Source organism: Elgaria multicarinata, chromosome 3 (genome assembly GCF_023053635.1).
Source record: "Elgaria multicarinata webbii isolate HBS135686 ecotype San Diego chromosome 3, rElgMul1.1.pri, whole genome shotgun sequence".
Classification (NCBI taxonomy): domain Eukaryota; kingdom Metazoa; phylum Chordata; class Lepidosauria; order Squamata; family Anguidae; genus Elgaria; species Elgaria multicarinata.
This window is the reverse complement of record NC_086173.1, coordinates 156,989,304-157,016,781: the sequence shown is the minus strand read 5'-3', so window position 1 is coordinate 157,016,781 and position 27,478 is coordinate 156,989,304. Positions and strand designations below refer to the sequence as shown.

At 46.5% G+C, this 27,478-nt stretch overlaps 3 protein-coding genes across 3 annotated transcripts in view; 2 read left to right on the top strand and 1 right to left on the bottom strand.

Annotated features, from left to right (window-relative positions):
• Positions 1 to 27,478, bottom strand: part of LOC134396130 (zinc finger protein 420-like) — a 229,188-nt gene that overhangs the window by 70,471 nt on the left and 131,239 nt on the right. The gene's annotated exons all lie outside the window — the stretch shown is intronic.
• The window catches only part of LOC134396135 (zinc finger protein 345-like), a 133,137-nt gene that overhangs the window by 29,943 nt on the left and 75,716 nt on the right, over positions 1 to 27,478 (top strand). The window contains exons 2-5 of the mRNA XM_063122507.1: positions 2,416 to 2,542; positions 2,834 to 2,904; positions 4,108 to 4,225; positions 5,572 to 8,225. Coding sequence (XP_062978577.1) covers positions 2,416 to 2,542; positions 2,834 to 2,904; positions 4,108 to 4,225; positions 5,572 to 7,451 — 2,196 coding nt within the window. The 3' untranslated portion in view covers positions 7,452 to 8,225. Of the gene's footprint in view, positions 1 to 2,415; positions 2,543 to 2,833; positions 2,905 to 4,107; positions 4,226 to 5,571 lie in introns of the transcript that reaches the window.
• Positions 18,770 to 26,609, top strand: LOC134396219 (zinc finger protein 501-like). Its single transcript, XM_063122638.1, has 3 exons — positions 18,770 to 18,835; positions 20,292 to 20,418; positions 24,383 to 26,609. Exons 1-3 carry the CDS (start codon positions 18,773 to 18,775, stop codon positions 25,741 to 25,743), a joined length of 1,551 nt encoding a protein of 516 aa, XP_062978708.1. The 5' UTR covers positions 18,770 to 18,772; the 3' UTR covers positions 25,744 to 26,609.

Genomic DNA, 27,478 nt, shown 5'->3' with positions numbered 1-27,478 from the left:
GCTCGGCCATGTAAGGGTTAAAGGAGCTGTGTTGGACTCCTAGAGCGGAAGGGGATTTGGGGAGAGAGGGAGGGGCCGGATCCTCCACAGGAAATGCCCGTGTCCCGCCAACGCCCTTCCTGTTCCGCCTTCTTCTTCGCGAGGAAGGAGGACTCTCAGCTTCTTCCAGGCGCTGCATCGGGGTCTCCTGGTGGAGGGATGAGGTGAGACTGGGGGGTGGAGCAGGGGGAAGGGGTGGTGCTTTGGGGGAGGGGGTAAGATGCCCACATTCAACACCCCACCATCTCAAAGGGGGGCGGCGGTAGATTTAGCTGGACCCCCCCATTTCACCCCATAGGAGGTGGGTTGTGGGGTTAATTCTCTCGGGTTTCCTCCCACAACATACGGGAGCTTCATGTTTTATTCTTTCGGAGGCCCCTTTCGTTGTTTAAAGAATAACTGCAGTGTGGAATTGATTAACCAAACTCCCTGCCCCCCATCTCTCTCCCCATTCCCGGGTACCGAGATGCGCTTCTGCCTGGGGCTGAAATGCTCCCTCGTTCTCTTCTCTGCTGCATTGGCTGCACACTGAGCAAAGCCCACGATGCTGGGCGGAGAGAGATGAGCCCCCCACCCCAAGACCACGAGGCAGAGGCGGGGGGCACCTCAGGCAGCTGAGTTGGGGAGTCCTGGAGGGGCCCCAAATCCTCCGTTATTTAATTAATTCTGACATTTATTTTTTCTGCCAGGGAGCAGGTGAGGCACTAAAAAGAGGCATTAACCAAAACAAAATCCTGCCTAGAGGAAAAAATATCATGGAAGAATATTTTTTAAAGCCTGGATGGAAAAGATAAAGGTGAGATGGCGGAACAGGGGAGGGGAGATCAACAGCAGGTCCACCTAGAGTGCATCGCAGTGATCTATCCTGGAGGTTTACCAAAATAAAGATCACTTGAAACCAGGTTATCCCTGCCCAGATGAGGTGCAGCTGGGCTACCAGCCAAAGTTGGTAGAAGGCACTCCTTGCCACTGGGCCACATGAGCTGCAAGTGACGAAGATGATTCCAGGAGGACCCCAAAACTACTACCTCCTCCTTTACGGGGAGTGCAACCCCATCCAGAACAGGTTTAACAACGTCCATTCGGTCAGGAGAACCACCCACTATCAGCATCTCAGTCATGTAGATGTTGAACAAGATGGAGGACAAAACCACGCCCTGAAGAACCTCAAACTGGAGAATCCACAGGGCCGACCAGTTTCCCCCAGGCACCACCTTCTGGTGCCGGCTATCAAAGTAGGAGTGAAACCACTGCAATGCAGGCCAACTCCCATGCAGATATGAACTAGCTTGATTTATATAACCTACTTTAAGGTATTTTAGGGTAAGAGAGGCTAAAGGAGAACCTGGCAGCAGCTGAAGGCATTGCAAAGAGGGGGTGTGACAGAGGGCTTGCTGGGAGAATGGGTCAGGCCACAAAGGAAGGCCGAGAGATGGAGATTCCTTCTGGGGGAGGAATGGATAGAGATTGATCAGGAGCGGGTTGGAGTAGATGCTGCCACTTTTGACTCAAGTGATGGTCTGCGACTCCCTGATAAAGGAACCTCCCCAAAGCTCTGGGTCCTTTTTGAGTCTTGGCATTTGCCAGCCTGGCTGCTAGATGGAGTTCTCCACATTTTGTCTACTCCTGACAATATAATAACACTTTGTTTGCACAATGTCTTCATTTTGCAGAGCTCCAGTAGCACGGCCTCTTAAGAGAGTCATTGATGGGAAAGAGGGAGGAGTTTCTTTGGCTCTCTTGAGGAATTCCTTTGAGCACAAATCAAACATGGCTGAGCAAAACTCAGCTGACCCTGAAGCAAGAAGAGGCCCTGATTCCCTTAAGACTGAGAGCACTGGGGAATTCTGGGAAACAATGGGGCAGAAGATCCATGTTGATGACACGGTCAGCTCAGACGTCCAGCTCCAGCGTTTCAGGCAGCTCCGCTACCAGGAGGCTGAGGGGCCCCGAGAAGTTTGCAACCAGCTTCACGATCTTTCCCGTCAGTGGCTGAAGCCGGAGCGACATACGAAAAACCAAATCGTGGACCTGGTGATCCTGGAGCAGTTCCTGACCATCCTGCCAGCGGAGATGGCGAGCTGGGTGAGGGAATGCGGAGCAGAGACCAGTTGCCAGGCGGTGGCCCTGGCAGAAGGCTTCCTCCTGAGCCAGGCTGAGGAGCAGAGGCAGCAAGAGCAGCAGCAGGTGAGAGCATTTCATCCAAAGGGATGGGAATGTGAGGTGGGATGTAGTAATGCACTCTGCTAAATGGCCAACCCCTTCTGAAAACCACCTGAGGAAAGAGGCGTCGCATCCTGCAACATTTTTGCCTCTCTCATTCATTGACTAATCCTTCTCCTCATTCCATGTCTTGGATCTTCATGTCTCTTTCAGGCACAGAGTCTGTTTGCAGACGTGGGACCTGATTTCCCTGCAACAGTGAAAGCTCCACCTGAGACCTGGGAGAGCCCCCCACGGAGGGGAATCCGGCAGGAGGGTGACCAAGGTGCCTCTTTGCAGGGTAAGGATGAATTGCCCAGGAGGGGAGCCAGTTTGGAATCCATCTGTGGGGAGAGAAGCAGTTTCAACCACCTGAACTGTGAAATGGTTACAAATATCCTACAAGAAATAGAAGGAAGGCCATCTCGTAGAACACAGGCGTGCTTTGACTTGAAATGCCACCATCTGCATTTTACAGGGAATAACTCCTCTTGTGTTGAAAGGGGCTTCCGCTATGGGATGTGTGTTTAAGATGGTAAACATAGTTTCTAAGCACCTTCTCCTGGCTTCCTGCCATCTTTGTCTGTTGCAGGGGAGAGAATGTTGCCAGCAATGGGTCCTCAGCCACCCCGTCGCCTTTGTGATGGAGTGGAGCCGGATCAGGTACGGGGAGGGATCACTGCGGAGGGAGGTGATCTTCAACTTCAAAGTGATCTTGATAGGCTGGAGTGCTGGGCTGAAAACAACAGAATGAAATTTAAAAGGGATAAATGCCAAGTTCTACATTTAGGAAATAGAAACCAAAGGCACAGTTACAAGATGGGGGATACTTGGCTCAGCAATACTACAAACGAGAAGGATCTTGGAATTGTTGTAGATCGCAGGCTGAATATGAGCCAACAGTGCGATATGGCTGCAAGAAAGGAAAATGCTATTTTGGGCTGCATTAATAGAAGTATAGCTTCCAAATCACGTGAGGTACTGGTTCCTCTCTATTCGGCCCTGGTTAGGCCTCATCTAGAGTATTGCGTCCAGTTCTGGGCTCCACAATTCAAGAAGGATGCAGACAAGCTGGAACGTGTTCAGAGGAGGGCAACCAGGATGATCAGGGGTCTGGAAACAAAGCCCTATGAAGAGAGACTGAAAGAACTGGGCATGTTTAGCCTGGAGAAGAGAAGATTGAGGGGAGACATGATAGCACTCTTCAAATACTTAAAAGGTTGTCACACAGAGGAGGGCCAGGATCTCTTCTCGATCCTCCCAGAGTGCAGGACACGGAATAACGGGCTCAAGTTAAAGGAAGCCAGATTCCAGCTGGACATCAGGAAAAACTTCCTGACTGTTAGAGCAGTACGACAATGGAATCCGTTACCTAGGGAGGTTGTGGGCTCTTCTCCCACACTAGAGGCATTCAAGAAGCAGCTGGACAACCATCTGTCAGGGATGCTCTTAGGTGGATTCCTGCATTGAGCAGGCGGGTTGGACTCGGTGGCCTTGTAGGCCCCTTCCAACTCTGCTATTCTATGAGGCAGGGGGCATTCCGGGTGCCTCTGTCCCCTGCTCCCCTCCTAGGACCAGGATGCAGCTCTTTCCTTCTGTTGGCTTCTGCCAAAGCTAAGACCATATGGAGAGCCCTGCTGGGTGGGACCGAAGGGCCCTCTAGCCCACCGTTCTGTCTCCCATAGAGATGACCAAATGCCTCTTGGGAAACCCAGAAAAAAGACAGGAGAGCCATACATGTTTCTTCCTGTTGTTGTTTCAGCAACTGCGTTTCACAGCAAGCCAGTTTCAATCCTGCAGTGTCCTGCCCAGCCATCTATATTTATGTTTTCCTTGAGTAGGAAACATTTCTCTTTTCTCATCCAGGCCTTTGAGGAGGTTGCTGTGTGCTTCACGGAGGAGGAGTGGGCGCTGCTGGATCCTGACCAGAGAGCTCTGCACAGGCAAATCACAGAGGACGTCTGTGGGATCATGGCCTCTCTCCGTAAGTCTCCTTGTTTCCTTGTGAGCTCAGATCAGGCAGGTTTTCAAAGCAGGGTTGAAGGCCTGTCCTGCAGGGGCCACATGGAGCTCAATTGAGTATTACAGTGCCTCCGCGTTCCTTCTTCCAATCTACCAGGATTTGTCTAGTTTGGAAATACAGACCCAGAACTGACCTATCATTGAATCCTGAAACCTGAGATATCAGCTAGTGAGACAGACAGCACCTCTAAGTGCTGTTTGTTTACAGAGTTCAAGCCTAGCAGGTTCTCCTTTTTCACACAGAGACCTCCAGCTACCCAGCTGTCCTCCTCCTTAGCTGGGGTGGAGGGATGAGAGAGAGATCTGCTTCTCTCTGCCGGAGAGCAAAACAACTCCGGCGTTTGCCACGCTCTGGAAAGCAGGTGGGACCCTGCCAGTAGTGGGAAGCCCAGGAGATGCAGACGGTTTCAGTGGTGTGGATCCGGGTTCATCCTGGTCCAACAGCTATGAATGGTAATCCCCAACAACACCAGCACCCCGAGGGCACAAAATGCTCCGGTTGGCCCAGAAGCTTCAAGGGCAGAAGGCTGCCAGGTCTGGTATTACAAAGCCACAAGGAGTTACACAAAGAGTCCCAGGTGGTGACAAGAGCTGTTCCATGCTGAAAACATGGGGGTTCAGAGATGTCCTTGCCTGATGCAGAAGTGGGCAATTTGGGATGGGGGCTCTTTAACAGAGGTGCTGAGTCTGTAGCTGTTCAAGATTGCCTCTTTCCTGAAGGGCTCAGAGAGTCCTGGTCTGGCACCTCTCAGTTGGCAATTTACGGATCTCGGGGAAGTCACTTCTGGGCTGCCCTATGCTTGGAAGGTGGGATCTGCCTTTACCCGTCCCAAGGCTTTTTGAAGAGCTGCACGTTGGTTTAGCTTGTCAATGCCAGATCTCAGTGAGCGTCAGTGACCACTGGGGTGACTAGGTAAGAGGACTTTGCCTTCCTTTTCTCTCCTTGGCGCTGGGAAGGTTTGTGAAAGGAACCGTGTCCCTGGCTGTCTAATTTCATGGAAGTTTAGGGTACCTTCTGACTGACGAGCAGCCTGATGACAAGATGGTGAGGTTGGCTGGGCTGAGAGAGAGCAACTGGCCCAGAAAGACACCGTCCATTTCCTTTCTCAGCTGCATCCAGGTCTCCATGAGCCCAGTCATGTGCATTGTAGCTCATCACCACTGAGTTTATGGCCGTCAATAGAGGCCGTTAAACACATGGGAAGAACTGCATGCCATCAGTTGTTCCGTTTATGAAAGTTGTTCAATTATTTCATCAGTTTATATTTGCTTATTCAGGCTTTTATTGGTTTCTTGTCTTCATTCCAGAAGGTGACTGTTGGGTAGCAGAGAATGAGAGAGGACCATGCGGGATGCTATCGAAGGAAGAAAGACACACAAACAGCAAACAGAGGAGATGGGGAAATGGAGCCAATTGGAAAATGAGGAATAATTCCTTTCTTTATCAGGCCAATGGCAACGCCGATGTCGCAATTCAACAACAAATACATAAAAGTCAGGAAAAGAACAGGTTCCAAATTAGAAGGAAAACCCTGAATACTGAATCAAGTGTGAAAGCTTACTGCAAAATTCCCACATTGAAGAAAGCATATAAATGCAAGGACTGTGTAAAGAGCTTCACTGAGAGGAGAAATCTCATTTCTCATCAAAGAATTCACACAGGGGAGAAACCATATCATTGTTTGGAGTGTGGAAAGAGGTTCAGTCAAAAATCACTCCTTATGTATCATCAAAGAATTCACACAGGGGAAAAACCATATAAATGCTTGGAGTGTGAGAAGAGCTTCCGTTTGAACACACTTCTTTCCTCTCATCAAAAAACCCACACAGGAGAAAAACCATATCATTGTTTGGAGTGTGGAAAGAACTTCATTGTGAAGAGTCATCTCACTTCTCATCAAAGAACTCACACAGGGGAGAAACCGTATCATTGTTTGGAGTGTGGAAAGAGGTTCAGTCGAAAATCACTTCTTATTTATCATCAGAGAATTCACACAGGGGAAAAACCATATAAATGCTTGGAGTGTGAGAAGAGCTGCAGTCAAAAAAGTAACCTAATTCGTCATCAAAGAATTCACACAGGGGAGAAACCATATATATGCTTGCAGTGTGAAAAGAGCTTCCGTTCGAAGGCACACCTCTCCTCTCATCAAAAAACCCACGCAAGAGAAAAACCATATCATGGTTTGGAGTGTGGAGAGAACTTCATTGTGAAGAATCATCTCACTTCTCATCAAAGAACTCACACAGGGGAGAAACCGTATCATTGTTTGGAGTGTGGAAAGAGGTTCAGTCGAAAAACACTCCTTATTTATCATCAAAGAATTCACACAGGGGAAAAACCATATAAATGCTTGGAGTGTGAGAAGAGCTTCCGTTTGAAGACACTTCTTTCCTCTCATCAAAAAACCCACACAGGAGAAAAACCATATCATTGTTTCGAGTGTGGAAAGGACTTCATTTCAAAGAGTTGTTTAACACGACATCAAAGAACTCACACAGGGGAGAAACTATATCATTGTTTGGAGTGTGGAAAGAACTTCATTGTGAGGAGTCATCTCACTTCTCATCAAAGAACTCACACAGGGGAGAAACCGTATCATTGTTTGGAGTGTGGAAAGAGGTTCAGTCGAAAAACACTCCTTATTTATCATCAAAGAATTCACACAGGGGAAAAACCATATAAATGCTTGGAGTGTGAGAAGAGCTTCCGTTTGAAGACACTTCTTTCCTCTCCTCAAAAAACCCACACAGGAGAAAAACCATATCATTGTTTCGAGTGTGGAAAGGACTTCATTTCAAAGAGTTGTTTGACACGACATCAAAGAACTCACACAGGGGAGAAACTATATCATTGTTTGGAGTGTGGAAAGAGCTACAGTCACAAAAGCAACCTAATTAGTCATCAAAGAATTCACACAGGGGAGAAACCATATATATGCTTGCAGTGTGAAAAGAGCTTCCGTTCGAAGGCACAACTCTCCTCTCATCAAAAAACCCACGCAAGAGAAAAACCATATCATTGTTTGGAGTGTGGAAAGAGTTTCAGTCAAAAAACACCCTTTGTTTCTCATCAAAGAATTCACACTGGGGAGAAACCGTATCATTGTTTGGAGTGTGGAAAGAACTTCCATTGGAGCACACAACTCTCCTCTCATCGAAATACTCACACAGGAAAAACCGTATAATTAATTGGAGTGTGGAAAGAGCTTCAGTGAAAAGTCAAATCTCACTCGACATCAAAGAACACACACGGGAGAAACCACATCATTGTTTGGAGTGTGGAAAGCGCTTCATTGTGAAGAATTATCTTACTGCTCATCAAAGAATTCACATGGGAGAAACCATATAAATGCTTGGTGTGTGGAAAGAGCTTCAGTCTTCAGTCTAGTTAATTCCTCTACTGAGGGCATGACAAAAGCAAATCAACGTCTGGAGTGTGAAAAGAGCTTTGGTCAGGACAAGTCTGAGTTCTCATGAAAGAACTCACTGGGTAGAAACCGTATCATTGTTTGGAAGGTGGAAAGAGCTTTTCTCAGAAGAGGTATCTCAGTCAGCATGAAAGAATTCACTCTCGGGAGAAACCCATCTAAATGCTTGGAAGATTGAAAGCGCTTCAGTAGGAACAAACACTTTGGTTCTCATCAAAGGAATCACACAGGGAACAAGTTTTATAACGCTTTGGAGTATGGGGGAAACGTTACATCTCATCTTCTCATCGAATAACTTACACTGGGGGAGAACATAGAAATACTTGGTTGTTGGAAGATAAGTCCTCAAGTGTAACTTTGGCTGTTGCTAAATTTCCTACAGTGGCAGCCAAGATTAGAGCTCTTTGTGTATTAGACTAAAGTTGATAATAGCTCTAACTGTATGATTTCATGTCTGATTCTTGTGTTTGGTTGTTTGTTTCTTTTCTTTTTATGGATCTATAGATCGCAATAAAGAAAGTTTAAGAAATACTTGGTGACCCTCATGAGATTCATTTTCTCTCAAGCCATATTTGACATTAGATGACTGACTCTGGAGATACCCTGTAGAAAGGAATGCCAAACCAAGACTATGAATGTGATATCACAAAGACAACAATGAAACGTAAAATGACAGTAGATCCTCTTACGAGTACATCTTGAACATAATTGTGTGCGGGTCATAAATAATCCAAGAAATCAAGGTGGGATTTATTTTCACAGTGAAGTGCATTTCAAATTTCTTTAATAAATATTTCACCTATTTTTGTAAAGGGCTTAATAAAAATATGTATTCCAATACTGAAGAAATAAGTGTCATTAGCAAAACCAAGCTAATGCTTCATTAAAGTAGGAAGGGATTGCGCTTTTGGTTATGGAAAGCAGAAAAAATTATTCTGGAAGTATCTCAAAATGTTATAATACTGATTCCTCTTGAGCCAATGATGTGCCCCTTGGCTTTAGAGACCTACTTGATGTCTAGAAAGTTGCCAAGTTTCAATCCTCCACTCAGTGTCAGCAGTTAACCTGTCTTGTCTACCTGTCCCCCCTCCCTCTCCCTGCTCTGTGATCCCTTTTTATTTCCTGTAGATATATATTTTTGGCCCCAATATTTGCACAATTGGGGCCATTAATTTTTTATTTTTTCAGGTCTGGGTATTTATGCAAAGGTCTTTATTATTTTGTGATCATTCCACACCAGTGATTCAGAGTAGCGAAAGTGCACCCCTAAGGCTGTCCATATATAGTCTTGGCTTGTAAGTTGCAGCTGTCAAAGGGAAGGAAAACGACCTTGGAACATACATGGCCATGGACCAGACGGAAGTGCAGATTGGCTAGTTTGAAAGCTCTTGACAAGTGCGAGGGGGAGACGACCTCATTGCCCCCTTGGCAAGATCCTACCTCCAGTAACAAAAGGCAGTAAGCCTATGTACTCTAGTTGCTGGGGAACATGGGTGGGTGAGTGCTCTTGCACTCGGGTCCTGCTTGTGGACTCTTGGTCAACAGCTGGTTGGTCAATGGACCCTTGGTCTTCTCCAGCCTCTTGTTAAGGAGATCCTCAGGGTTTGAAGTGTTGAACTGACCCTTGGGGACTCCCACTTCCATTGCACAACTCCCCAACAAGTTGTTTTAAGGGTGATGTAGTGCCAAGTTTCAATCCTCCACTCAGTGTCAACAGTTAACCTGTCTGGTCTCCCTCTCCCTGCTCTGCGAGCACTTTTTATTTCCTGTAGATATTTTTTGGGGGGGGGGGCAATATTTGCACAATTGGAACCATTAATATTTTTCAGGGCCGGGTATTTACGCAAAGATCTTTATTATTTTGTGATCATTCCACACCCCAAACCAGGGATTCAGAGTTGCGAAAGTGCACCCCTAAGGCTGTCCACGTCTATAGTCTTGGCTTGTACGTTGCAGCTGTCAAAGGGACGGAAAAGTACCAGAGAACATACATGGCCATTGACCAGAGGGAAGTGCAGATAGGCGACTGTCACAGCTCTTGACAAGTGCAGGGAGGGGACCTCAGTAAGTCTATAGTTGCTGAGGAACATGGGTGGGCGTGTGCTCTTGCACTCGGGTCCTGCTTGTGGGCTCTTGGTCAACAGCTGGTTGGTCACTGTGTGAACAATGCTTGGCTAGAAGGACCCTTGGTCGGTTCCAAAAGGGATCCTCTTCTTGAGATCCTCAAGGTTTACAGTGTTGAACTGACCCTTGGGGATCCCCCACTTCCATTGCACACCTCCCCAACAAGTTGTTTTAAGGGTGATGTAGGGTCCACACTTTTTTGCTGCTCCCATTCGCAGTATCAGAGGAGCCAGGAAAAGGGTTTGGACCCTAGATCACCCATAAGATGAGTTTCTAGAAATTCGGGGAAGTGTGCAATGGAGACGGGGACATTTCCACGGCTTGAGGATAAGTCAGAACACAGTGAGCACACACAGTGGCAGCAGGACCACCTGATGGGTGGGGGGAACCGGACAGGCCATTCGCCCCTCTTGCTCTGCCGCCTGAGCTGGTGGATTCCCTCTGCCTCATGAGAAGGCCAGCGGCTCCAGAGTAAACAGTCCAGGAAGAGGATTTGGTCACAGAAAAGCATTATGGGGGTCTCCACTTCCCCAAGATCTAATTACCCAGAGAATCCCTGGGGGTTGACCCCCACCCCCTGCATCCAGAGGAGGATCCTTTCCCTTTGAGAGGGTTGGGTGACAAAGGTAGATTGACACCTCCTTGATCCATTGACTCCATCAGAGACGCAGCAGCTGGAAACAGGCGCTTTGACTTCATAGTGTAATAAGGAAGACTGTCCTGGTGGCAACTCTTACAGCAGAACATGACACAACTGGAGAATGGCTCAGTCATTTGGAGAATTCGCACAATGTTCACCACCTGCAGGGACTGATGCCGGGCAGGGAAATCACCCCCCAGGGTTTTGTCCCTGCCAAATGCACATGGAGTGACCACAGCTGCTAAATCCTTCCCTGGTGTTTCTCCCTGGTACGTTTCCTCAAGGAAACGCTGAGTCCTCCAAGCCTGCATTGAGGACATACCCATTACTCAACAACAGAAACCCTCCACCCTCCGCCCAATTTACTTTTAAAGATCAGAATATTCTTCCTGCAGTCTTGAGCCTAATGTCCCAGTATACACCTGGGAAGCACTGAGGCTCAGAGATGTGCTCTCTGCTCACAGAACTGCATTTATTTATTTGTTTATTATTGCATTTATATCCTCCCTTTTTCCTGCAAGGAACCCAAGGCAGCATACATAATCCTCTCCATTTTATCCTCACAACAACAACCCTGTGAGGTAGGTTGGGCTGAGAGGCTGTGACTGGCCCAAAGTCACCCAGTGGGTTTCCATGGCCGAGTGGGGACTAGAACCCGGATCTCCCAACTCCCAGAGCTTTATCACACTAGTGTTATACTGTGCAATCACTGCGAATTGCGTGCAAAGGACTCCGAAGTTTTTCAGCTTATAATCTGCTTTTATTGTGAAGTACTCCCATGCATCCTGCTTTAATTGTGCTTCAAAGGCAAAAGCCTCACTGTATTTTGCTACTAGTTTTCGAGTGTATTATTTGTTGTTTTCTGAGTGGCCACTGGGGCACAGGAGCAGGATTTGAAGAAAAATTAAACAAATGCTTACATCTGCGTAAGCTTTAAAGATAAAGACATCAAAATTGGCACAGTAATAGATATTAAGGAGAGCTTTAAGCATACCAAATTTGAATCTGATTGGGTCATCTGTTGATTTTTTAATGATTTTTTTTTACATTTCCCCCCTTAAACCCATTTCCTGGAATGCAAAGGATCTAGCCGCCCGGTAGCAACAACAACAAGGGCGACAGCTTAGCGCTGTAGGGGATAATTCGTGGGAAACAGGTATGTGGGATGACGCTTCCAGTCCAGCACTAGTCTAGCCACTATGTCACACTGGCTCCCACAGGTGCTCATAAGACTGCAACCTTTACGGTTGGCCTTGTGGCGAAAGCAATTTGGAGCCAGACACTCTTCCTGTTCTACTCAAACTCACCTAGTGGGATGAGATCCCTCTTGCTAACAACCCCCTGCACTGGAGGAGAGCGGGGGGGGGGTGGACTTCCAGGCTAGGGGTTTTGCGTGACATTGCCATGGTTTATCCACATTTTGGGGACATCCACACAATAAAAGCATTTGGGATATGAAAATAACAAATATAAATGCATCCGGCCTCTCCTGGTCTTGGCTGTTTCCCCACTGAACCCAAGATCAATGACTAAGGAAATTCCAATTCATCATTGTCTATTGGCCATGGAGATTCCACTCTTCTCTCTTTCAGCTCAGTTTCTTTTGTTTCCGGAGTGGTTAAATCCATTTTTAGCTCCTTTTCCTCCTTTTATCAGCTTAGGCTGATATACCAACTGCACCCTTATCTGGACAGAGATAGCCTAGCTACAATTATCCATGCTCTGATAACCTCTCGTTTGGATTACTGCAATGTGTTATACCTGGGGCTGCCTTTGAAAACGGTCTGGAAACTTCAACTGGTACAAAACAGGGCAGCACGGTTACTAACAGGAACTGGCCGACGAGACCACATCACGCCAGTCCTTTTCCAGCTTCATTGACTGCCAGTCCAGGTCCTGGCCCGATTCAAAGTGCTGGTATTAACATTTAAAGCCCTAAACAGCTTGGGGCCAGGCTATCTGAAGGAACGCCTCCTCCCATATGTACCTGCCCGGACCTGAAGGTCATCCTCAGGGGTCCTTTTCCGCAAGCCCCTGCTAAAGGAAGTGAGGCAGGTGGCTACCAGGAGGAGGGCCTTCTCTGCTGTGGCACCCCGGCTGTGGAATGAGCTCCCTAAGGAGTTTCACTTGGCACTTACATTATATGCCTTTAGACGCCAGGTGAAGACCTTTTTATTCTCCCAGCATTTTAATAGTCTATAAATAAATTTTAACATGGGTGTTTTAAATTTGTAATTTTGCATTGCTGTTGTTTTTATCTGGTTGAGCTTTTATATTGTATTTTATATTATGGTTTTATACTGTTGTTTCATACTTTGAATGTTTTTAACTTTTGTGAACCGCCCAGAGAGGGCTAGAAAGAGGGCTTTCTCCGCTGTGGCACCCCAGTTGTGGAATGAGCTCCCCAGAGAGGTCTGCCTGGTGCCTACACTGCACTCCTTTCGTCGCCAGCTGAAGACCATTTTATTCTCTCAGTATTTTAACACTTAATTTTAACTTAAATTTAAATTTTACTGTCCTAACGGTGTATTTTAATCAATTTTGCTGCGTGGTTTTATCCTGGTTGTGCTTTTTATACTGCATTTTGTAATTGTGCTTTTAACATGTTGGTTGTTTTATTATGGTTTTAATTTTTGTGAACCGCCCAGAGAGCTCCTATTTCTCAGAGTGATAATGGCTACGATCCAATACGCCAACGCCCTCCCACTCTGATGCTCGGGAGAGGTGATGGATTGCAACTCCCATCACTCCAAGCCAGAAGGGCAAAGGGTCAGGGATAATGGGACTTGTAGTCCAAACGATCCACGGCAGGGAAGTCTGCTATATGCCCTTAATGGGGAGTAAGCTGAATGGAACTCCACAGGGCTTGCTTCTGAGTAGACCTGCCTAGGCTTGCATGGTAGTTTGCTCTCCCCGATCCCACTCCAAAGTCTCGGTTTCTTGGGCTGAAACCTCCTAGGTCCCTTTGAACCTCCTGGCAAGAACAGAAGCAGAAACAAAACTCACAAGCGCTGAACTGCGAGATGATTTCCCTCCCTCCCTCATTCATGCAATAAAATAAAATAAATCCAAAACTAGACAAGAGAAATCACTGCCAGAATCCCCGGAGGGAAGCCCCAAATCCGTGTTCCCGCGATCCTCCTTTGAGAAACGCAGAGGAAGGCTCTTGTTGCTCGGCCATCTAAGGGTTAAAGGAGCTGGGTTGGCTTCCTAGAGCGGAAGGAGATCCGGGGAGGAAGAAGGACTTGGCGCTTCTTCCAGGCGCTGCATCAGGGCCTCCTGGGTGGGGTCAGGTGAGACTGGGGGCAGAAAGGGGGGCGGGATTGTGCATTGGGGGAGGGGGAGGGGGAGATGCCCACATTCATCCCCCACCATCTCGGGGCGGGCGGGGCGGGCGGTAGGTTTAGCTGGACCCTCCTTCCATTTCACCCCATGGGAGGTGGGTTGTGGGGCTGATTCTCTGGGGTTCTTCCCCCCCCCCCCCACACACAGAGTGTTCTTTCTCCTGGAGGCCCTTTTCATTGTTCAAAGAAGAACTGCAGCGTGGAATTGATTGACTCAACTGATCAATTGATTATTGTCACGGAAATGACCGAAGCAGAGATGAAGCCAAGTCCAGGCAGGCAGGTCCCGATCCAAAAGCATTCTTGAGAAACGACACGGGGAGGAGGAAGGGCAGCCTCCCGCGGGCTGCAGGCTCTCTGCCAGCTAGGATAGGGTGACCATATGAAAAGGAGGACAGGGCTCCTGTATCTTTAACAAAAAGGAATTTCAGCAGGTGTCATTTGTATATATGAAGAACCTGGTGAAGTTTCCTCTTCATCACAATAGTTAAAGGTGCAGGAGCTGTACTAGAGTGACCAGATTTAAAAGAGTGCAGGGCACCTGCAGCTTTAACTGTTGTGATTGAAAGGAAATTTCACCAGGTTCCCCATATATACAAATAACACCTGCTGAAATTTCCTTTTCAGTACAACTCTTAAAGATACAGGAGCCCTGTCCTCCTTTTCATATGGTCACCCTAAGCTAGGACAGTGGTTTTATGCCAGGCTCCCTTCCCCCTTTGTCTTTCCCTCCCCCCATGTTGTTGTAGATCGCAAGCTGAATATGAGCCAACAGTGGGATATGGATGCAAGAAAGGCAAATGCTATTTTGGGCTGCATTAATAGAAGTATAGCTTCCAAATCACGTGAGGTACTGGTTCCTCTCTATTCGGCCCTGGTTAGGCCTCATCTAGAGTATTGCGTCCAGTTCTGGGCTCCGCAATTCAAGAAGGACGCAGACAAGCTGAAGCGTGTTCAGAGGAGGGCGACCAGGATGATCAGGGGTCTGGAAACAAAGCCCCATGAGGAGAGACTGAAAGAACTGGGCCTGTTTAGCCTGGAAAAGAGAAGACTGAGGGGAGACATGATAGCACTCTTCAAATACTTAAAAGGTTGTCCCACAGAGGAGGGCCAGGATCTCTTCTCGATCCTCCCAGAGTGCAGGACACGGAATAACAGGCTCAAGTTAAAGGAAGCCAGGTTCCAGCTGGACATCAGGAAAAACTTCCTGACTGTTAGAGCAGTACGACAATGGAACCAGTTGCCTAGGGAGGTTGTGGGCTCTCTCACACTAGAGTCATTCAAGAGGCAGCTGGACAACCATCTGACAGGGATGCTTTAGGGTGGATTCCTGCATTGAGCAGAGGGTTGGACTCGATGGCCTTGTAGGCCCCTTCCAACTCTACTATTCTATGTTTCTATGGGAAGAGAATGTGCCAGTATAGTCCCAAACTACACTAGTAACAATAATCAGGTTGCTCCTAGAAGCTACCACCATGGCTGGCACCAATCTCCTGTCCTGACTCTTGATAAGGGCCACGAAGGACACCGCGGAACTTGATCAGTAAGCTGTGAATTGCTTTGCCTTTCTATATGCTTACTAATTTTGTCTTTAATAATGCTTTCAACCAATTTACCTGGAACAGATGTCAAACTGACCAGCCTGTAATTTCCTGGATCCCTTTTAGAAAATTGGTGTTACATTGGCCATCCTCCAGTCCTCTGGTACCAAGGCTATGCTTAGGGACATGTTGCATATTTTTGTGAGGAGGTCTGCGATTTCATATTTGAGTTCTTTGAGAACTCTAGGATGGATGCCATCTGGGCTTGGTGATTTATTTGCTTTTGATTTGTCAATAAGGTTGAGAACTTCATCTTTTGTCACCACTGTTTGCCGCAGTTCCTCAGACTCCCTTCCTGAAAACATCAGTTCAGGCACAGGCATCTGTTCCGTATCCTCTGCAGTGAACACCGATGCAAAGAATTCACTCAGCTTCTCTGCGATCTCCCTGTCCTCCTGTCCTCCCTGCCCTTAACTCCATTGTCCTCCAACAGTCCAACTGTTTCCCTAGCTGGTTTCCTGCTTCTAATATATTTAAAGAATTCTTTATTGTTGGACTTGATGTGCTCTTCGAAATGCTTTTTTGCATCGTATTGTTTTCTTGCAACTCCTTTGTGCCAGCTTGTGCTCCCTTTTATTTTCCTCACTTAGGCAAGACTTCCTGCATTGAGCAATAGCTTCTTTGACACTGTTTGTTAACCATGCTGGTGACCTCTTGGACTTGATGCTACCCTTCCTAACCTGTGGAATACATTTTAGTTGAGCTTCTATTATTGTGCTTTTGAGTAAGCGCCATGCCTTTTCCAAGGATTTAACCCTCTTGATTCCCCCTTTCAACTTTCTGTGATATGATGGTGTTTCGGTGTAGTTGTCTTATCATCATGAGGATCCCTGCCTCAGATCCATGTTTTTGCACGGTGGCTGCTCCCACGAGTGGTAAATCTCTGGTTTTTGTGGTTCAATCTGCGGAGGCAGATGGGCTCTGTGATTGGATTTGTAGTTTGGGGTGTTGCTCTGTAAAATCATTTGAAATCAGGGGGATCCTTTTTTATTTTATGGATCCTTGTTTTACCCAGACTCATTGTGATACTTAAGAATGGAATCTCTATCTTTGAAAATCAGGGGATATCAATTGCTAGAGATTTAACTTTTAATTACAAAACAATTTTATCTCAAATATATTTGTGGAGTTGTAGTCCAAAACTCCTAGAAGGCCTCAGAACAGGGGAGGCTGCTATATACCCTTACTGAGGAGTAAGCTGAATGGAATTCACTGGGGATTGCTTCTGAGTAGGCAGGCTCCAAAGTTCCAGTTTCCTGGGCTGAACCTCCTGCGTCCCTTTGAACCTGGTGGCAAGAACCGACTCCAAACACAGAACAGCCTTTTGCAAAACTCACAAGAGCCGAAAAGAGATCTCGCTGCTAGGGCATCTAAGGGTTAACTGGGTTCTTAGCAAGGAAGGGGATTTGTGGAAGAAGGGAGGGGTGTGTGATGCACAGGAAATGCTTCTTTCCTCCCAATGCCCTTCCTGTTTCCACCTTCTTACCCCACAGGAAAGAGGCCTTGGCGCTTCATCCAAGTGCTGCATCAGAGCCTCCCAGGTGGGATCCCTCCCTGCCTTGTGCATTGGGGTGAAGGGGAGGTCCTGGGCTGCGGGAAAGGGCATAGGGTCAGGAGGGGTTGGGGATGCCCAAATTCATCCTAGGGTCAGAGTCGGATCTGAATTAGCATCATGGAGGGGAGCTGGACCCTCCCCCCATTTCACCCCATAGGGAGGTGGGCTGTGGGGCTGGTGCACTTGGGTTTCCACCCCACAACATATGGGAGCTCCATTTTTTCCTCCTTTCTGCAAAGCCTGTTCAAGCGAGTGAAAGACTTTGGTATGGGGCTCCCAGATGAAGGAACCTCCCCAAGGCTCTGGATCCCCTTTGATTTTGGCGTTTGCCAGTCTTTCCTTCTGGGACAAGACCTGGCTGCTAGGTGGAGTTCTTCACATTTTACCTTCTCCTGACTGTATAATAACTCTTTGATTGCACAATGTCTTCATTTTTTTAGAGCTCCAGTAGCACTTCCTCACAGGAGAGTCCTTGACGGGAAAGAGGAAGGGGTTTCTTTAGCCCTCTTGGAGAATTCCTTTGAGCACGGATCAAAGATGGCTGAGCAAAACTCAGTTGGCCCTGAAGTAGGAAGAGGCCTTGATGCCATGAAGAGTGAGAGCAGTGGTAAATTCTGGGAAACAACAGGGCAGAAGGACCGGGATGAGGACATGGACAGCTCAGAGGTGCAGCGCCAGCGTTTCAGGCAGCTCCGCTACCAGGCGGCTGACGGCCCCCGAGAGACTTGCAACCAACTCCATAATCTCTCCCATTGGTGGCTGAAGCCAGAGCAACACACGAAAAATGAAATCCTGGACCTGGTGATTCTGGAGCAGTTCCTGACCATCTTGCCAGCAAAGATGGCGAGCTGGGTGAGAGAATGCGGAGCAGAGACCAGTTGCCAGGCGGTGGCCCTGGCAGAAGGCTTCCTGCTGAGCCAGGCGGAGGACCAGAGGCAGCAAGAGCAGCAGCAGGTGAGAGCATTTCATCCAAAGGGATGGGAATGTGAGGGAGGGTAGTCTAAAACTCTTGACCGGAAACTAATTGCCCAACCCATTCTGCAAGTCACCCGCGGAGAGATGTCCTATGCGTAGCCCCTAAGATTTACACCTCTCTTATTCCAGTTCTATTCCTTCTCCTCGTTCCATATCTCCATTGCTCTCCCAGGTACTGAGTTTGGTTGCAAGAGCAGTCCCTGATTTCCCTACAGCAGTGAAGGCTCCAGCAGAGACCAGGCAGAGCCGCCCATGGAAGGGGATCACACAAGAGGGTTACGAAGGTTCCTCTTTGCAGGGTAAGGATTAATTGCCCAGGAGGGGAACCAGTTTGAAATCCATCTGTGGGGAGAGAAGCCATTTCATCCAACTTGAACCCTAAAATGGTTACACATATCCAACGAGAAATAAAGGAAAGGGTATCTTGTAACACCCAGGTGTGCTTTGACTTGCATCGCTTGCAATGATCCGTATGCGTTTTACAGGGAATTTCAGTCCTCTTGTGTTGGAAGGGGGCTTACTCCCAAGGATGTGTGTTTAAAATCGTAATCATAATTTCTAAGCCCATTCTGGCCCCGTTCAGAAGACACCTTAAACCATGGCTTTAACCACAGTGAATAAGGCTTTTTGCCTTAGTCACCACAGTTAAAGCCTTGGTTTAAGGTGTCTTCTGAACACGATCTGGCTTTCTGGCTTAACCACCATGGTTAAAGCCATGGTTTAAGGTGTCTTCTGAACATGACCCAGCTTTCTGGCTTAACCACCATTAAGGTTTAAGGTGTCTTCTGAATGGGGCCATTGTTGTCTTCGTATCACTTCTGTCTGTTGCAGGGGATAGAATGACGCTGGAAATGGGTACTCAGAGGTCCCTTCTTCTTTGTGATGGAGTGGAGCCGGACCAGGTAGGCAGAAAGATGCTGAGGGCAGGGAGCAGCCTGGGTGCCTCCGTCCCTTACGCACTTCCCTGAGCCAGAACTAGAGATGTGAAAAAAGTAAAATTCTGTGTGTTTGTGTGTGTGTGTTCCGTTTTCCCCCCGAACCCTTTTTGGGTTTCCCCCCGAAAGATTGAAAAAACGAAGAAAAAATGGATTATGGGATGTTTTATTTCAGCATGATGAATAAAATGTTTAAGACAAGGTGTTCAGATATTTACTTCTCCAAATGATTTCTAAAAACTGTACAGTATCAGATTATTACAATGTCTGTGCCCCGAGGACAAGCAAGTCCTAGGTTGCAAACTGAGACTACAACTCTCAAATGCAAGAGCAAGATGATTTTCTGCCTCTAGGGGGCAGCACTTCCATGGAAGCAGAGACTCAAACTGATAGTGATAGCTATAGGTCAGAAAATGAGTCTGATTAAATTTCATGCATATTCACTGAACCTTGGTTTCCCCCCTTTTTCTCAGTTCTTATTATGGGAATGGGTGCTTTATGTTTTGACACTGTGGAGGACTAGCGGAAACATAAATAATTTTCTTTGATACTAATGTTGCCGGTTTCTTCCGTTGTTTTTTTTAATTCTTTTTCCCCTGCTCCTCATAAACTGGCAGAACCAAAGAGGTTCCTTACAGTTCACGTGTTCCTAACAGTTCAGGAGCTTGTAGCACCATTTGTTACCAAAAACACCGGGGGGGGGGGGGGGGAATTAAAAAAGTAAATTAAATTTGTCATAATTGTTTGAATACAGTGTACTTTTAATATACCAAACGTAATAATTTTATGCCAAACCAACTTGGACATAATTACATTTTATGTTCCTAAAGTAACAAAGTGACTTTCAATCTGTAAAAAGTGCTAATATTGCATTATTTCAATTTTTCCGAAAATTCCCCCCCACCCCCCCGGAAAAAAACAGGGAAACCCATTTTTTTTTCCATGGCTTCAGAATTTCCTAAATTTTACCTCTTTAGCCAGAACACCTCTCCCTCCCTCTGTTTGCTTTTGGTCATGCTAAGACCATTCGGAGAGCCCTGCTGGAAGAGACCAAAGGGCCCTCTAGCCCACCGCTCCGTTTCTCAGAGCGGCCAAGCAGATACCTCTTGGGAAGCCCACAAGCAAGAGAGGAGGGCCGGAGTTGTTTCCTGCTGTTGGTCTCACAGCAAATGGTTTTCACAGCCAGCCAGTTTCAATCTGCAGCCCAGCCCACCTCATTTACCTAGGGCTGTTGTGGGCTCTCCCACACTAGAGGCCTTCAAGAGGCAGCTGGACAACCATCTGTCAGGGATGCTTTAGGGTGGATTCCTGCACTGAGCAGGGGGTTGGACTCGATGGCCTTGTAGGCCCCTTCCAACTCTATGATTCTATGATTCTATGACTTTACATTGTCCTTCTGAAGGAAACATCTTTTCTCATTCAGGCTCTGTTGGCTTTCGAGGAAGTTGCCGTGTGGTTCACGGAGGAGGAGTGGGCCCTGCTGGAGCCTGACCAGAGAGCCCTGCACAGCCAAATCACGGAGAACATCCTTGGGATCGTGGCCTCTCTCCGTAAGTCTCCTTGTTTTCTTGTTTACTTTTACTGTTGGATTTCAAATGCAATAATGGTGAGGAATGTAGTATTACAATGTGTTCGCACATATCCAACATTATTTATACTTTTTGTATTTGGGGGCTGTCTTTGAGGACGCAGCCCTCAGAAGGCAGCATTCCAAAAGCGGAACACAGATTAGAGAAAGGCAGCCCTGAACACGCACAATTTCAAGGCAGACTTGAAGGCCTCCCCTGCAAAGCCATGTGGAGATGGTTTGGCAGCCAGGCTGGTCACCGGTATGGTACACCTAGGGGTGACCACATTACACCAGTTTTAAAATCTCTTCACTAGCTGCCAATTAGTTTCCGAGCGAAGTATAAAGTGTTGGTTATTACCTTTAACGCCCTACATGGTTTGGGTCCAGGCTACCTGCGGGATCGCCTTCTCCCGTACAATCCACCCTGCACACTCAGGTCCTCTGGGAAGAATTTACTCCAGCCAACAAAAACAAGGCTGACAACTATTACCCAGAGGACCTTTTCTTCTGCTGCTCCCTGTTTGTGGAATGGCCTGCCAGGAGAGATTCGTCAACTTAATAGTGTTCTGGAATTTAAGGAAGCTATAAAGACTGATCTCTTCCGGCAGGCCTACCCAATTGAATTTTAAGATGCCTTTTTTTTAAATAATGTGCTGCTTTTAATAATGTATTAGTTTTACATGTTTTAATTAGTTATATGTATTTTATGGTGTTTGCATTTGTATTGTACCCCACCTCGATCCAGAGGGAGAGGCGGGTAACAAATAAATAAATATATTATTAGTATTAGTATTGCTTCCAGTCTACCAGAATTTGCCTATTTTCATCTATGAAAACATCTTTAGTCCTGCCTTTCCATTAACTAAAAATCCACAAGAGTAGCGAATAGTGGTGAGACAAAATATTAGAAAACGACAATGGAATCAATACAATAATAAGTATTTGGTGATGAAATCAACAGGAAACACTTAGAGCTCCAGAAATACAAACACAGAACTGATGGATCATAGAATCCCAGAAGCCTGACGGATCAGCCATACTGAAGCCAACGGAGAGGTCTCTAGATAGGCATCCAGCACCCCAAAACGCAATGAGTTTCCAGAATCCCAACCCAGCTATTTCTCCCATATCTCTGTCTCCCAAATTGCAGTCTCTCTTCACACATAGAAACCCAGATGTCATAGAATCATAGAGTTGGAAGGGGCCTATAAGGCCATCGAGTCCACCCCCCTGCTCAATGCAGGAATCCACCCTAAAGCATATCTGACAGATGGTTGTCCAGCTGCCTCTTGAAGGCCTCTAGGGTGGGAGAGCCCAAGACCTCCCTAGGTAACTGGTTCCATTGTTGTACTGCTCTAACAGTCAGGAAGTTTTTCCTGATGTCCAGCTGGAATCTGGCTTCTTGTAACTTGAGCCCATTATTCCATGTCCTGCACTCTAGGAGGATCGAGAAGAGATCCTGGCCCTCCTGTGTGTGACAACCTTTCAAGTATTTGAAGAGTGCTCTCATGTCTCCCCTCAATCTTCTCTTCTCCAGGCTAAACATGCCCAGTTCTTTCAGTCTCTCTTCATAGGGCTTTGTTTCCAGACCCCTGATCATCCTGGTTGCCCTCCTCTGAACACGCTCCAGCTTGTCTGCGTCCTTCTTGACTTGTGGAGCCCAGAATTGTCATCCTTCCCAACTGGGGTGGGGGGATTAGAAAGAGACCTGATTCTCTCTGGCTGAGAACAAAACAACTCCAGGGTTTGCCACACTCTGAAAAGCAAGTGGGATCCTGCCATGACTGGATAGCCCAGGAGACCAAGATTGTTTCTGTAGCATAGATCTAGGTTGGAACCGTTCCAACAGCTACAAATGCCACTGCTATAGTAAGTAAGCACACGGAAGGCAAGAAACTCTGCATCTTTCTCCGGTTCGCACAGAACCTTCAGGGGCACAAAGGGTGCCAGTCTGATATTTCAAAGCTACAAGGAGTTAAGGAAAGATTCCCAGGTGTTGACAAGACCCGCTCCATGCAGAAAGATAATGGGGTTCAGAGAACACCTTGCCAGAGCCATCTCAAATGTTAAAAGTGGGCAATTTGGGATGAGCACTCATTAACAGAGGGGCAGAGCCTGCAGTTATTCAAGACTGTATCTTTCCTGAAAGGTTAGGAAACTCCTGGTCTGGCACCTAAGGTGGTAATTTACTTATCTCAGGGAAGACACTGCAGGGCTGTCCTCTACTTGGAAGGTTAGGTCTGCACTTTTCATTAGCTTATCAGTGCCAGATCTGACTTTATGTGAGTGACACGGGGAGGAAGCAGCAGCCAGGCACCTCTCTATCGTGCCTGGGTCCAGCTCCAGCTGAGAGCCCCCCCCTCCTGCTACCAACTGTCACTGCTGAACTTTGTAACCAGGGGCCTTCCTAGACGAGGCCTTAGCACGCCTTCTGTCCCGGCTTCCCTGCTGTGCGTCCAGATGACGCACAGGGGAATCCGGAGACAGGCCGCGCTGAGGCCTCCTCCAACGCGCCATAAGCGAATTCGCTTATGGCGCGCCTTTTCCCCAGCTCCGGCCTCAGGCCGGAGCTGGGGAACGTCTAGGGACTTCCGCAGCTTTTCGCGGCTCCTCGCTTACTCGCGAGGAGCCACGAAAAGCCGCGGACCTGGCACAGCGCCTATAGTAGCGCTGTGCCCATCGGCGGGGGGGGGCTCGGGCACAGCGCTACTATAGGGGGGGGCATTGCCCGGGCTCGGGCGGCGCGTGGCGCAATCGCCCCCACCCTCCCCCCATGCCACCCACCCTGGCACCCACCCTCCCAGCCTTCGCCCCCCCCCCCCGGTAAAAAAACCAAAAAACCCCCACTTACCTCTCCGGAGTCTTCGGGCCGCACCCGGCCCCTTTAAAAAAAATTTAAAAAATGGCGGACGCCGCAGGGACGCGACGTCCCTGCGCGTCGTACGTCTGGTAGCCTGGGGGAGGCGCGCTAACTTCAGCGCGCCTCGGCCCCGCCTCCCTGCCGGCGTAAGCCGGCAGGTCTAGCAAGGCCCTAAGAATGAAGTGCCTGAATGTGCTTTTCTTTTCCCCCTCCTCTTCCCTCCCAATCCCCTTTTCTTTTATGTCATGATTTTTAGATTGTAAACCTGTGGGCAGGGACTGTCAAGAAATATTTTTGTAAGCCACCATGAGAGACTTGTTTGGCTGAATGGTGGTATTAAATGCTTAAATAAATAAATAAATAAATAAATAAATAATCAGTGACCATTGGGGCTAATAGGTAAGAGGACTTTGCCTTCCTTTTCCCGCTTTGGCACTGGGAAGGGCTTCGGAAAGGAACTGTGTCCATGGTTGCCAAATATCACTGGAGTCTGTGATATCTGCCTTACTGACGAGGAGCTGGATAACAAGCCTGTGGGGTTAGGTGGCTGAGAGAGAGTAACCGGCCCAGAAAGACACCGTACATTTAATTTCTCAGCTGAAACCTGTACCTAGGTCTCCATGGGCTCAATCAAAAGCATTGTACCATGTTACCACATTTGGTGGCAGTCAACACAAGCAGGTAAACACATGGTAAGAACTGTAACCAATCTATTTTTTTTAGTTCTTCCTTTAATCAAAATTTATTAAGTTGCTCAATATTGAGGGGAAACATGATAGCACTCTTCAAATACTTAAAAGGTTGTCACACAGAGGAGGGCCAGGATCTCTTCTCGATCCTTCCCAGAGTGCAGGACATGGAATAACGGGCTCAAGTTACAGGTCTTGGGCTCTCCCACACTAGAGGCCTTCAAGAGGCAGCTGGACAACCATCTGTCAGGGATGCTTTAGGGTGGATTCCTGTATTGAGCAGGGGTTTGAACTTGATGACCTTGTAGACCCCTTCCAACTCTGCTATTCTATGATTCTATTTCAGGTTCTATTTGCTAATACAGGCTTTCACAAATTTCTTGTCTTTGTTCCAGATGGTGACTATTGGGAAGCAGAGAATGAGAGAGAAGCATCGGGAATGCTATCGAAGGAAGAAAGACATACAAACAGCAAAGAGGGGAGACAGCAAGATGGAGCAAATTGGAACATGAGGAATAATTCCTTTCCTTGTCAGGCCAATAACTACGAGGATGTCGCAATCCAAGAAGAAAGACCAGAAAATAATAAGTTCCCAATTAGAAGGAAAACTTTGAATACTGAATTCAAAATTAAAGCTTATTGCAAAATTCCCACATTGAAGAAACCATATAAATGCAAGGGTTGTGGAAAGAGTTTCAGTCACAAGATACACCTCATTTCTCATCAAAGAATTCACACAGGAAAACCATATCATCGTGTGGAATGTGGGAAGAACTTCAGTCAAAAGATAAACATCACGCAACATCAAACAAGTCACACAGGGGAGAAACTATATTATTGCTTGGAGTGTGGAAAGAGCTTCAGTGCAAAGAGTTGTCTCATTACTCATAAAACAATGCACATAGGGGAGAAACCATATCATTGTTTGGAGTGTGAAAAAAGATTCAGTCACAAGACAAGTCTCACTCGACATCAAAAAACGCACACAGGGGTGAAACCATATCATTGTTTGGAGTGTGGAAAGAATTTCATTTCAAAGCATTCTCTCACTACTCATCAAAGAACTCACACAGGAGAGAAACCATATAAATGCTTGGAGTGTGGAAAGAGCTTCCGTTGGGGGACACAACTCTCCTCTCATCAAAATACTCACAGAGGGGAGAAACCATATCATTGTTTGGAGTGTGGAAAGAATTTCACTGCGAAGCATTCTCTCACTACTCATCAAAGAACTCACACAGGGGAGAAACCATATAAATGCTTGGAGTGTGGAAAGAGCTTTTGTTGGAAGACACAACTCTCATCTCATCAAAATACTCACAGAGGGGAGAAACCATATCATTGTTTGGAGTGTGGAAAGAATTTCATTGCAAAGCATTCTCTCACTACTCATCAAAGAACTCACACAGGAGAGAAACCACATGAATGCTTGGAGTGTGGAAAGAGCTTCCGTTGGAAGACACAACTCTCATCTCATCAAAATACTCACAGAGGGGAGAAACCATATCATTGTTTGGAATGTGGAAAAAGATTCAGTCACAAGGCAAGTCTTACTCAACATCAAAGAACTCACACAGGGCAAAAGCTACATTATTGCTTGAACTGTGGAAAGAGCTTCAGTGTGAAGAGTAAACTCATTACTCATCAAAGAACTCACACTGGGGAGAAACCATATCATTGTCTTGAGTGTGGAAAAAGATTCAGTCACAAGACAAATCTTACTCGACATCAAAGAACTCACACAGGGAAAAGCTAATTTATTGTTTGGAGTGTGGAAAGAGCGTCACTGTAAAGAGTCATTTTATTTCTCATCAAATAATAAAAATAAATTTATTTCTTACCCACCTCTCCATTTTGATTGAAGTGGGGAACAACAGAAAATATAAAATATATAAATCTGATGAGAACATAATATACATTAAACATCCTAAAAACATTCTAAAAACATCTTTAAGTTCCACTGGATAGGCCTGCCGGAAGAGATCAGTCTTTATATCAAAGAACTCATACAGAGAAGAAACTGTCTCATTGTTTGGAAAGTGGGAAGATCTTCTCTCAAAAGAGAAATCTCAGTTTGCATGAAAGAATTAACTCAGCGGAGAAGCCATCGAAATGCTTAAAAGATGAAAAAGCTTCAGTAGAAACAAACTCCTTGGTTTTCATCAAATAAATCATGCAGGGAAGAACTTTTAAAACTGAAAACACTATATTTTATCTTACTTCTCATCTAATATCTTACACCAGGGAAAAACCATAGGAACCTTTGGGATCGTGAAATGAGATTCATTTACACTCAAGCTTTATTTCACATTAGAAGACCAACTTAGGAAGACCAGCTTAGGAGATGCCAAACCAATGAGACTATTAATGTGCTCAAATGAAGAGACCACAAAGAAACTTACGTAAACAACATTTTCTCTTTTATCATCTTGGGAAATGATGTAAGAAAAAATCATATTGAAAAATATGTTCGGACTGTAAATAATCCAAGAATACTGGGTTGGATGTATTTTCTCAGTGAAGTGCATTTCAAAATTCTTTTATAAATATTTCATTATTTTTTGTAGAAGGGTTAAGAAACAAAATGCATTCCAACACTGAATAAATATGTGTAATTAGCAATACTAAGATAATGCTTCATTAAAGGGAGAAGGGATTGCTGCTTTGGTTAAGGCAAGTAGAAAAAAGCGTTCCGGAAGAATTAAGTCTCCAAATTTTATAATAACGACACCTCCTGATTTAATAATTTGGCTTTAGAGGTCTTCTTGATGTCTACAATTGTGCCAAATTTCAGTCCTTCGCTTGGTATCCCCTGGGTCCTGTGCAGCAGAACCCGCCTTGTCGGTCCATCCTGAGATCCCATTTTCTTTCCCAGGCTTCTGGGGTTCCCCCCTCCCTTTGACACAGGCATTCATGCATATGGGGCCATCATTATTATTATTATTATTATTATTATTATTATTATTATTATTATTATTATTATTATTATTATTTCTTCAATTCCAGGTATTTATGGAAATGTATTTGTTATTTTACTAGTATCCTCATCCTCCTTTGCTGGTTTTTCACAGTTGCAGAAGTGCACCCCCACAGCTCTTGAACAATATGTAGCCTTGCCTTGTTGATTGCCTTGTTGAGATGCTCCCTCGGTCTCTGCTGCATTGGATGCACTGAGCAAAGCCGACGATGCTGGGCGGAGAGAGACGAGCTCCCCCCTGCCATCCCAAGACCACGTGGCAAAGTGAGGGGGGGTGCCTCAGGCAGCTGAGTTGGGGGATCCTGGAGGGGCCTCAAGTCCTTCATTATTTAATAAACTCTAAATGTGTTTTTTCTCTGCCAGGGAGCATGGGAGGCACTTGAGGGATTATTTGTGTTTCTGGTGCCAAATGCACCAGCCTTCAGCTTTGGCTCCTGTGCGCTTTGGCAGAGGGGGAAAAAGCAAAATATCTTCATCCAGCCCAGTGTTGCCTCGGCTTTCTGATGATGCACTC

Bases quoted from the DNA above. Each gene is read 5' to 3' on its own strand.
- LOC134396219 (XM_063122638.1), top strand. From the start codon at position 18,773: ATGACGCTGGAAATGGGTACTCAGAGGTCCCTTCTTCTTTGTGATGGA. The intron at 18,836-20,291 runs GTAGGCAGAAAG...TTTCTCATTCAG, and splicing joins ATGGAGTGGAGCCGGACCAG to GCTCTGTTGGCTTTCGAGGA. The intron at 20,419-24,382 runs GTAAGTCTCCTT...TCTTTGTTCCAG, and splicing joins TGGGATCGTGGCCTCTCTCC to ATGGTGACTATTGGGAAGCA.